General features: G+C 36.3%; 1 protein-coding gene across 1 annotated transcript in view; it reads right to left on the bottom strand.

The window, feature by feature from the left end:
- Positions 1 to 4,978: 4,978 nt before the first annotated feature.
- Positions 4,979 to 12,470, bottom strand: part of LOC117115537 (organic cation transporter protein-like) — a 12,426-nt gene continuing 4,934 nt past the window's right edge. Inside the window, exons 5-11 of the mRNA XM_033259416.1 lie at positions 12,190 to 12,358; positions 11,062 to 11,197; positions 9,825 to 9,919; positions 9,277 to 9,485; positions 8,714 to 8,822; positions 6,465 to 6,674; positions 4,979 to 6,329 (exon numbers count right to left, since the gene is read on the bottom strand). Of these exons, the coding sequence (XP_033115307.1) occupies positions 6,227 to 6,329; positions 6,465 to 6,674; positions 8,714 to 8,822; positions 9,277 to 9,485; positions 9,825 to 9,919; positions 11,062 to 11,197; positions 12,190 to 12,358 (1,031 nt within the window). The 3' untranslated portion in view covers positions 4,979 to 6,226. The remainder of the gene's footprint in view (positions 6,330 to 6,464; positions 6,675 to 8,713; positions 8,823 to 9,276; positions 9,486 to 9,824; positions 9,920 to 11,061; positions 11,198 to 12,189; positions 12,359 to 12,470) is intronic.

Below are 12,470 nucleotides of genomic sequence, written 5' to 3'. Positions count from 1 at the left end.
TTAAGCACTGCATAGCTACTTTAAGTGGTTTCCCCAAGGACAGAAATATACAGCAGTCAAATCAGCAGTCAAATCTCAACAATTGCTATAGTTCGTTAAACTTACGCTGATTGGTCAGTTAAATCAGGGAGATTTTTCGTTTGGGTCGTCGGGGACAGCCACGCAGTGCAAGGATTGCAGTGAAAACTATATAGCAATTGTGCAGCGATTTTTTAAGGAACCAGGCTTTAAAAAGAACGTTTTGCAATAAACTTGTCATTTCAGCATTTTACAGTTAGCTGCAATTGTAGGCCGACGCTTTTATATTTACATATTTTAAAAAGACTCATATAGGCCATGTTTCTTTGCTGGACAGGATAGATTTTCAACATGTTAAGTAAAGTTTGGTTTCTATACAATTGCTACACGCTACCGCTGACAGCTTTCGGTGATGCTGTTTGGTCGGTCCAACAGTGGCGTATCTTGAAGTCTTGAATTGGGGGGGTGCAGATGGGTGGGAGGAGGCTCGATGATCAGTTGAGGGGTGCTATTTCGCAAAATAAGATGGTTTTAGGTGATTTTTAACTACTTGACCGTAATTTTTTTTTTTTCGGGGCGGGGGCGAGTAATTTTTTTGGGGGACGTGCGGCTCCCCCGTAGATACGCCACTGCGGCCCAATCTGGGAGCCTTTCCGATTGCTACTGTAGACTGCTACGCATTTCAACGATTGCACTGAAAACACAGCTCAAAGACATGCTGTAATACGTACAGCGTATTTGGAGAAATCTCAAGATGGGTGCTGGTTTAAGCGATGTTATTAATTTTATATATTCAACAAGGTCATAGTATATTTTTATTTTATATTTCAATATTATTATTAATAAATTATTATACTTCTTGTGTATTAGGGACAAAACTGAAATGGAATGTTACGGTGCAAGTAAATACTGTATCACATAGGCCTATTTGTACTTGTAGTTTTAACTATATTTTTCACATTGTGCATTGTATACTAATGAAATCTAACGATGGGTGCTGCTGTAAGCGATGTTATTAATTTTATATAAACAAGAAGACCATTGTATTTACTATATCAAGTTATATTTCACAATAGTATATTTATAATAGTATATTTTTATTTTATATATCAATATTATCAATAATCTATAATAATTGTTGTGTATTGGGACAAAACTGAGACAGAATGTTATGGTGCAAGTAAATATCACATATTTGTATTTGTAGTTTTTATTATACTCTTCACATTGTTAATTGTGTACTTGTGTACTAATGAAATCTCACGATGGGTGCTGGTGTAAGTGATGTTATGAATTTTATATATTCAACAAGACCATTGTATTTACCTACAAGTTATATTTAACACTACTAAATTATATTTATCATAGCATATTTTTATATTTTAAATAATAATTCATTCCCATGTATTAAGTTCAAAAACCTAAATGGAATGTTACGATGCAAGTAAATACCACAAAACCGTGGTGTAATTTGTATTAAGAAGGTTGTTTTCTTTTAAATATGGCTAATCTTGGAAACCGTCTTACGTGTGTGCTTCCGTGCTAATCGCGTAGATCTATTTACTGTATGTATATGTGAATATTTTATACGAAAAAAGTAAAACTAAAAGACAGGTAAACACCAAAAATCATGGAGGAAACGATGACTGGATCTATAGCATTTACCATAGGTATTAAACTCTCTTGAGTGAGTGAGTCAGTCAGTCAGTCCGTAAGTCACAAAAAAGCAAGAGCATACCAGGATATTTCGTTTCTTTGATACTCTCTTCATACTAACGGCACTTCAAAACACAGGACTATCAATCATACAGTAGGTTGGTCAAATTATGTGTTCAAAGGCAAAAATAGGCCAAGTTGTTTCCGCTTGGTACTTCTACATGGTCATTTGTAGACTGAAATGTTATAAAATCAGTAACACGTCAATAATACGCAATTAGGACACGCATTGTGTATGAACGTATTGATATCATATTTACTATTACTATACATTACTAATTATGTTTTACTTACTTTTCCGTGATTGTATTATTTCCAAGTTAGGACTACTAACACAGTACAATTCATACTCTTCCAATGCGAAGAAATTGTTATAATCACACAGAGTTTCTGGGAGCTCTTTACCATTAGTGTCAGAAAGGAGTAACGCCAAAATTCCGGCAATTATAGATAGACTGCCGAACAAAATTAAAGGAAGTGCTTCTCAGACTGCTTTGATTTTCAAAAGGAATGGCACTGAAAACGTGTTTCTGGCCCTGTTCTGATTGGTCAGTTAAGTTTTGATTGACACGCCGGAAATTAAGCCGGACACTCACTGCGAATCTGCTTCTGGCGAGCGATAGACGACGCAACGCCGTCTGCTCTTGTCAGTGGCAATCTGAACGGATCCTCATTAAAAAGACGATCCGTTGGGTTCTCGTCTTCGCGTGCGTTCTTCGTCGGTCTTCGTCGCGTTGCCGTCGCACGCAGTGAGTAACCGGCTTAATTTAGCAGATTAATGGCTTTTTTTATTGCTATCGAAGTTTTAGTAAAAAAAAAAAATCATTAAGTTTATTTCTAAATTTTAAACGAATTTTGTACCGGCACTGAGGATAATATTAACCATTTAAATCCCTGCCCTGATTAGTGTCAACCTGGAGTTCGGGGGGCTAGAGCATTGAATGTTACAAATCCCCAACGTTATCTGACGTAACGTTACATCACCATGCTCGTAGGCTTGGAAATAAACATAATTATAATATATATTATCTGGTTGGCGTCGTATACATGTACTCTCCTCATACGAATTGTGTGTTTACAAATCAGCATGTCCAGTCTGCCAGTGCCATAAAAAGCCTGGTTCTCACGAGAGCCCTAATATCCGGATTGGGAGCTAACCGTTAGCGCTAACCGTTAGCACCTATGTGAGAACGCCCGATCGGTTAGCGCTAACCGATCCGGATACCGCTAACGGTTAGCAAGCGCTATCGGTTAGCAAGTTGAGCACGTTTTTATCATCAACCAATGTCACGTACGCGTTTACAATTTCCAGTTTCTTATTGGCCAGTGATTCGATCATCATATTTTTGGTATCCGGATCGGGATTTTCTCGGATGGACGCACGGCAGCTAACGGTTAGCAGCCGTGTGAGAACATAGCCATAAAAAAATGACACAAATGCAACCAACGAATATTCATACAGGTGGAGGGCTTTGTTTTGTCGTCGGAAAGAAGATTCAAAAAAAATTTTACGAAATATCGAACATGTGTTCAATAGTAAAAGAAAACATTTAAACTAAGATAGGTTATTGGCTAAACACACCTTCTGTATACATGGAAGCTAGACAAAAATTACAATAGTTGTTATCGTTGATTGCAGAGTTTTAAGTAAGCAACAGGGCTACGGCTAAACTGGTGGTAGATCCCACTGTGTGTGCGCTCAAACATCGAAAAACTTCGGATTCTTCTTCAAATCTATTGTTGCTCACTCAATATTACTAGTTAAGAGCGAAATACTCCTCAGTTTGACGGGCATCGGGCATTATTTGCAATTTATGGTGATGCAGATAGGCATATTCTCTACGATCTCAGTCCCTACATACCAATCTCATATTAATCGTTTTTTATTTTTTTTAGTCACTGTTTTATCAGTAATCTTTAATAGTTCTTTTTTAGTAGCTTCTACGCATTTTGTGGTAAAATTGCTGATAGCTTAAATTCCGCCTATGGAAAGGTGTAGTAGTGTACTAGGGCTAGACTCGACGATAGTGAAGACACCAATTTGCAAGCACCCAAACCTACAGGCAGATTAGATAGCGCCTTTCCTTGCAGATACGAAGCGCTTCTGTCTCTGGTCATTGGATCCACATGCTTAAGTATTCCTGCTGTATTCAGCGCAGGAGCAAGCAATCCCACCAGGTACCCATTTATACTCCTGGGTGGAGAGAAGCAATGCAGATAAAGTGCGTTGCTCAAGGACACAAGCAAAATGCGCAGCGAGGGAGTTAAACCCCGACCTCAAGGCTGGGAAACGTAAACTTTCACGCTACGCCAAACCGCTTCTTCAAGATATTAACAAGCGTTTTTTTTTTTTTTTTTCTGTAATTGTTGGTTTAGACTAGCACAAATCAAACCCAAATTATGAAATGCTAAATATAGCCATATTGACAGTTCCAGGTATAATATCTGCACAATATTTGGCCTTCCCTGTCAGTTTTTAAAAAACCTTTTGACATAACCCCTCAGAATCCATAACAATCCTCACCAAATGCTTTCTCCGATGCATCACACAACACCATCAGGGATACACCGCCTGTAGCTGCCGGTGGCGTCAAATATCTTTACTTTGGAGATACCTATAAATGCACTATGTGGTGGCATCAGAGATGAGGGATCCAAGATCCGAGATAAATGGTACGAGGTCCTAGACGAGATACAAGGGGGCCATACCTCACATTGGGGTAGATTTGAAATATTGTTCTAAAAGAGTTTTAAAGCTTTAAAAAATAATACCAGAATGAGGTTGCGTAAAGATCATGGTATTGGATTGGATTTATTGGGTGTAAACACCAAGGATAGCCCACAAAGTCTAGAAGAAGACTTATTTCCAGTGGGGTTCTTCTGGTGGTGATTGGACAGTACACCGGGAGACAATCCTCGACTCTTTTCCGAAGAGTGTACTGCGTTCTTTAACGTGCACATGGGCCATAATGCACACGGGACCAACGGCTTAAACGTGTCATCCGAAAGACGGTGCGCTATTGTATTTCAGCCCTCTAGCTTAAACACAAAGGAGAGGCAGCGATGGGAATTGAACCGGGGACCTAGAGGTTCAGCGCACACACAGTGGCTACCACCAGATTAGCTGACTGAGCTAAGCTGCTCTCTACAAAGTATAAACTTGAAATAAATACCAGTGTGAACTCCACGCGTCTTCTCTAATGGTACAGAAGAGTTCCTACTACTAAACAAATTAAACTTCATATCCATTTCCGGAAGCTCAATATTTCCGCCTTTATCTCTTATATTGAGTACATGAGGGTAATCATACAATTAAAGTTGCCCGGGTTTCTATTTTCCAAAGCCATAAAAAGAAATCTGCCGTATTTGGGTTTGTAAATTATTTTAAAACAACAAAAAAAGAAACAAATTATATCATTTTACTGCCATGGACGTATAACACATTACATCCAATATTGTATAACATGCATTTATTTATTTCTGTAATAGATTATTATTATTATTATTATTATTATTATTATTATTATTATTATTATTATTATTATTATTATTATTATTATATTATTATTAATATTATTATTATTATTATTATTTTTATTATAAAATTTGTTATGAAAAATATGAGATACAAAAGAACAGAAACAATTCTTTGAGGCATGGATGCAAATGTTATACCCTAAATTAAGTAACATATTAAAATTCACATCAAACTACACAAAAACAATCTTTTTTTTATACTTCAGATCAGGGGCGGATTGCTATAAGCGGTCTTTAGACGGTCTTAACGGTTAGCCGGCTATATTCGTGACGTCACTACTGGTCTATGATTATAGACCATTGCTATACCGCTGTCTAACCAGTCAGCCGTCTTAAATGTTAAAGCCTACTCGGTGGAGGCTTAAAACGGTTTAAAATCATTTTCATCATGGCGTTCTGCTGATTAATTAAACGATGCAATGGCAATACCTAGGCCTAGATCGTCAAAGTCGGATAATCGAACGACGAATACTCCGCACAACGTCTGTAAAAATAGGTCTACGGCGTTTATTTACGTTCATTTCGATACATTTGAGTGCGTCGAGCGCGCATGACGTCGCCCTCAATCTTACGTTACCAGGGAGTGCTTGTTTGCGTTTCAATACTCAAAGCGGTCTTTGGGAAGACTGTTTTATAGCAATAGTCTTAGAGGAATGACTTTAGTAAGACCGTCTAAGTGATAAAGCCGGCTTTATCACAAGAGTTAAGACTACGTTTTATAACAATCCGCCCCAGGCGGGGAAAAAAAAAAAAAAAAAAAAAAAAAAAAAAACGTATAAAAAGCAGATTGCATCATGGGATACTAAATTAGTAAAATAGTTTTAAATGTTTAAAACATGTTTTATAGACAATATTAAAAATCGATATTATTCACATTGTACTTTATTTTAATTATACAATATGCTGTCATGGACGCGCCTAATCGTTATCACGTCTTTGTAGGCAGTCATGCGCATTAAACCTTGTCGTCGGCTTTGTCGTAACCAGGATTTTCTTCGCCAGATTTCACCTCGATGTTCACGTCTAATGGCGTAGCAATTTTACTGTTACTGTTTTCCCTAAAAGTTTTAAAATTCATTTATTATAACATAAGTAGATATAACGTTGCTTAAAATAAATGATGTAAATAACATGAGCACCGTATCATATGTAGGCCTATAAATAAAAGGAATATAAAACTTTTTTTGACATACTTTCCAAAATTTTCTCCTTCTGCAAGAGACTCTGGAAGTTGTTTGCCGTTTGTTTCAGGAAGGAATAACGCCAACAATCCAGCTGCTATTGATGAACAGCCGAATATCACGAGCGGGAGATGTTTCCAGAGGCTTTCAATTTCCAAGATGAAAGGCGACAGGATACCCCCTACCCTCGCAGCAACTGAAGACAGACCCATTCCAACACTCCTGGGTTAGGATAAAAATACAAATAAATCAAGAAAAAACAATTGCATTTGATTTGTACTAATCGCTACATTTTCAACATTCAGCTGCTACAATTTTCAGCTTGGAGCTATTTCTACATCCGCAAATCCTGTTTTTAACAACAAGCTACACGCTATTCCCGGCAGCTTTCGATCGGTGATGCTGATTAGTCGAGTGAATCGGGGAGCGTTCTCGATTGCGTCGGACACTAAAACACCTTAGCGACAGCGTAGCGATTGTATGGAAACAAATATTAAGGTGTGGGTCTCATGTTTGTGGGACATGATCATGCTAATACAGTAGTGAGTTATTATTACGTGACGAAAAATTAAACTTATTTTAAATTTCATTGCATTAGTAAATTAGGAATGATCCAAACTATTTCAAAAAAATTTCATATAGGGGTTTTAAAGGCTTATTTAATCAATTTTGGGTCTACTAAAATGTAGAAAATAACATATAGGGCCTACATTTTTTTTTTTCTCCCCGGCGAAATGTGGTTTTCCCCACGAAAGAGGGTGGGGGGCTGCCCATTGTGAAGAGCCAAAGAGCTGGACCGACTCTCCAGAGAAAATACACTAAAATTTTAAAAAACATTTCTCCTGGCTGCAAAATTAGCTCTTGTTTCTATAACTTCGAATACAGAATATAAATACAAAAAACTTTATTTCGTCTAAAACAAATTCAAATACAAAATAAACAGACAAGAGAAAAAGCAAACAAAAAAGGAACCCTCATGACGCCCGAAGGGACTTATTACAAAATAGAGAGGGGCCAAAACCTCACTAATCAATCAATCAATCAATCAGTCAGTCAATGCATTTATAAGGCGCATAATACCGCAGTCTGTATGGGCTATTCAATCAATTTACGATATACGCGTTCCGGGTTATTTAATTACATGGCGATAATATTGCATGTAATTGCTATAAGTACTTGTTGTATCACCATGGATGGTATGGTTTATATATACATATATATTTATATATACACACATACATATAATTATATATATTTTGCCTTCTTTGAGTATATGTTCCCGTCTCAAAACAAATAAAATGTCCAAAAATAACCTTTATTTATTCGACAAAATGGCTCATTTAAAGTTCATGATATATTTTATTCTTTCCGAGTGCATTTCATTGCTTTAATTGAAAGGTCAACAACAGTTGGTCTATATCTGGTTTTACCACAAACAGAATCATATAAATTATTATCATCTTACCAGTTGAATAATAAATTGAGCGTTTTCTTACACATGTTAGGTGTTCTGAACAAGTCAATTACAGTTCCTCGTTTTGGAGCATCTTCAACGTTTTCCTATAGAAAGAAAAATATAATAAATGAATAGGAAATCCGCAGCGGAGAATATCCAAAGAGTAGTAGCTGTCTCTTATACACATCTTAGGTGGGATGAGTTTTGAGAGTTTTATGAATGTACCTTGTAAGTTTGTAAGTCAATCTCAAAATGAGTTACTACTGATTTTAAACATGAGCTAAAGGTTAATACACTTGAACTCAAAAACATGCTTCATAAACAAAGTTACACACAGCTGCTAAAAATATATATGTTTAAAATAAGCATCAAATACAATTTTTTTTTAAATCGAACTTCATGGAAATAATAATAAATTTGATTCTGGTCTGATTATTAAACTGCATGGCTTCATGCTTTACCACTGCGCTCCCGTATAGGACATCCCCACTCCTGTCGGTTGAATCCTAACACTGCCCACCACTGAATGGATACGCTTGATACGTTTATATTTAAATGAAAGAATGTTATGCTATGTAACAAACGTTTTCCTGTTTTCAATGTAATATTATTACTCGTTTCTACAAGACTTCTCACTACACCTATCATCTTCCTGACCTTATACAAAACCATGCTGCCATGTTAAACGTTGTACATGATACTCCTTCTTACACGAACCAATTCAGTTTATATTATTCATTTTTATTATATACCGTGTACGGATTTCACAGTTTAAGGTTTAATATTATCAAGTTTGTTATATCACCTGACAGGCGTTGGGTAGATTTCAGCCGAATAGATGTAAACGATGGCAAAAGATGCTGTTACACCGAATTTACCGATCATAGCTACAGTTGTGCGGGCAACTCCAATTGCTGGTAAATATATCAAAAAAGAATGTTTAGGCCTAAGCACCTATGGATCAAAACTTAGAATAAAACGTTGGGATTTATACTTAATAAGCAGGCCTAATGGTGTAACGGAATAACGTTTGTATGAACCATTGTCGATTGTTATCCATATTCCATTTAAAATATTATATCATTAACGTTATCAGTAAATATTGTTCTCTTTTTCCTCTTTATCACGTATTGATTATAATCATCATCATCAGAATTACTTTTCTCACATTCTTCAATTCAATTTAAAAACAACGCACAATACAAGCCTATTGCAAACACACAAAACAAAGTAAAATGTCACAAATATTGACCAGGGGGAATCCAACAGTGAACCCAATCACTTTCTGAGGGGTGTGTCCAATATTTAGAAATATAATAAATGAATCATCATAATCATAATCAAAATTCAAATTAATGTTTAACTTACGTGTTAAAATTGTAAGAAGACAGGCAACGCCCCCTAGCACCAGGGTACCGCAGAGGTTCAATCTTCTTCCCCAATAGTCAATAAAAAATATAGAAAGAACATAGGCTGGAATCTCAATGGCGCCAGACACAAAAAATGCAATGTAATCATCAACACCAAGATCAGACGTGCTCAATGATAGTCCGTAGTAAACCATACTGTTGACAAACCTGTTAACACCAAATATTATTTATTAGCTTGCCATTAGTGGCGGTGCAGCGGAAGGCGATGAAGGGTGGGTTTTGGACCCGCGACTTTGTCTTCTCCCATCCAATTTGGACAGGCCACACGTCCGTCACTTTGCCTTCTTTGAGTATATGTTCCCGTCTCAAAACAAATAAAATGTCCAAAAATAACCTTTATTTATTCGACAAAATGGCTCATTTAAAGTTCATGATATATTTTATTCTTTCCGAGTGCATTTCATTGCTTTAATTGAAAGGTCAACAACAGTTGGTCTATATCTGGTTTTACCACAAACAGAATCATATAAATTATTATCATCTTACCAGTTGAATAATAAATTGAGCGTTTTCTTACACATGTTAGGTGTTCTGAACAAGTCAATTACAGTTCCTCGTTTTGGAGCATCTTCAACGTTTTCCTATAGAAAGAAAAATATAATAAATGAATAGGAAATCCGCAGCGGAGAATATCCAAAGAGTAGTAGTCATGTAATAATATGTAATCGATTGAGTTGATACTGCACAAGTTAACGAATTAGGGAGCTTTCGATTTGACCATCCTACTTTCTATAAACATCGTAGATTTGGTCAAATTGCCTCCAGATTCCACACAACGTTCTCGATGTGCACAGCTTATATCTTAGTGACGTCATTAAGATCCACGTTCTACTGTCGTGCAATCAAAAGCTCCCAGTGCTTCGAGAAAGTGATAGAAGTTATGGTCGTACGCCAATGTAAATCAATTCACCATATCCACTGATAATTAAAAAGGAAACTCACTGCATGAAGTTGGTAAATTGTACATCTGAGGAATTATATAACCTACAATAACTTTTAAGAGGTAAGCCCTACTCAAAATATAAAAATCTGAAAAGTATGCCCTACAAAATGTATGTGGGCCTACTGTATTTAAAATGTCTTCACTTAGTTTCCAGAGTGACGTGAATTGTGTGACTGCTTAAACAATCAGAAAAATCACAAAATTGGCTACCAGTTGGTTCATAAAATACAAAAATTCACTTTTAATATGAAGCCAAAAATGTTAATCCTGTAGAGGTTGTGTATAATGTAGCCAAAATTAAATAGTGGATAGAAGATTTGGTACCGGTATTGAAATTGTGACAGTAAAAAGGTTTTGTTAGCCATGGTTAAATGTTCCTCACAGTCATGATCTTAGTTTAGAGATAAAAAAAAAAAGTCTCTATGATTTCAGGATGCCAAAATATGAAGATCTAGTCTTTGAGTGTAGGGTCATTTGGAATAAAAAAAAAAGGACGATAGGCCTACACAACTCTACAAAAAATCTAAATCATATCAAATTTATCCTCTTTAAAATTTCACACTTTGGTAATAAAATGCACAACTATGTAATTCTGCAACCAGTAACTTCTATTCTACAGGAAAAATGTCGTAACAAACTTAGGTAGGTCAAGTAAAACCGTGTCAATAATGATATTAGTTATAATAAAATAATGAGTAACATGACTTAAGAGATAGAACAACTCGGCATATTGAGATTTAGTATTGTATTAACTCATAAAAAAACAACAATTCGTAATACCTGTTTCAAATATTTTTCATCGAATATATTTTCTGGAAGTGTGACTTTGTTTACTTTCGCAGCTTTTTTGATAATTCGTTCGGCTTCCTTTACCTTACCTTGACTCAACAGCCATCTAACGGACTCAGGAATGAACCTGAAATAAAATTTAGATTATAAAATTAATATCAATTTTGACATATCTTACTTGGACTGCTATAAATGGACCTTTGCGCTAAGCCCCACCCAGTCCCTTGTATATTGTTGTTAAGATACCATAAACGACTGTAAGGTCGTTTTCCACTAGGTGAACTTATTCGGGAGAATCGAAAGCGTATCCGCATTCACATGCCTGTCGGAGTCTTTGCAAAGTGAAAAAATCCGCAACCAATCAGAGCTCAGGGAGCGAACCAATACTTTGATTCGCGCGATTAAATTCGCTAAGTAGAAAACAGGCTTTTTTAGGGCGCTTTCGATTTGTGCGACGACGCGACGCTAGAACAGAATCACTACCGTCGTAGTGCAATCGAAAGCTCCCTATTAGGTAGTTTTCGCCGCACGACGTTAACCTTAACAGATGACGTCATAATGTATTCATCTTGCGTTGTGGAGTACGTAAATTTCAGAATTTTACGTGCTCGGCGTACGTTAATTACGGGTTTGCGCATGCGTATTTCGATTTGTTTACAAAAGGGGCGCAGCTATCGCGTTGCATGTTGGGTACTAACGTTAAAGTTAAGTTAACGAAACATGCGCAAACACATGCGTTTGAGTGAAAACACGTGTGCTTGTACCAAATGCGCGTATTCATTGCCCTCTTTTGATTGGTCAGTTTTTAAGGTTGATTGACACTCGGGAAGGTCCATTTTCATTTGAAGTAGTTAATTTGAATTCAGCCATCATCTCATCCTCTTGTTTCCAAATATATTTAAATAAAATTTTCTGAAAATCCAACAAATCCTGTAAGCACATAAGCACCATAAGTCTCTTTTTTGTTTTAGATGGAGGGGGAGGGGGAGGGGGATTTCCTTTATTATTTTGTTTTAGCAAACTGTGCTGTGGTGTTTTATGCATTTAAAAATTTGGATTCTAACATCATCATTATTATTTTGTTTTAACAATAACTTGTAAAACAAAAATGATACTCACGGATAATACGCGAAGAATACTAAGCTTGGAACAGATATCACGATCGCTAAGATCCTCCATTTCCGTATGAAATACGCTATACCAGCAAATGCCATATAACCAAAGGCCCAGAAGAACTCAATAGCAATTCCAGCAAATGTCCTTCTTGACGGTCCGACAAATTCAGTTCCTACGTTTATAAGCATCATAATAATAGTATCTAATTATTGACACACACACACACACCCATATATATACTGTCTCTTATACACATCTTCTCAAAACAAATAAAATGTCCAAAA

Source organism: Anneissia japonica, unplaced genomic scaffold (assembly GCF_011630105.1).
Source record: "Anneissia japonica isolate Jap-2015-1 unplaced genomic scaffold, ASM1163010v1 scaffold287957_len1322810_cov207, whole genome shotgun sequence".
Lineage (NCBI taxonomy): Eukaryota > Metazoa > Echinodermata > Crinoidea > Comatulida > Comatulidae > Anneissia > Anneissia japonica.
Note: the sequence above shows the minus strand (reverse complement) of the source record. Positions and strands in the feature narration are given on the sequence as shown.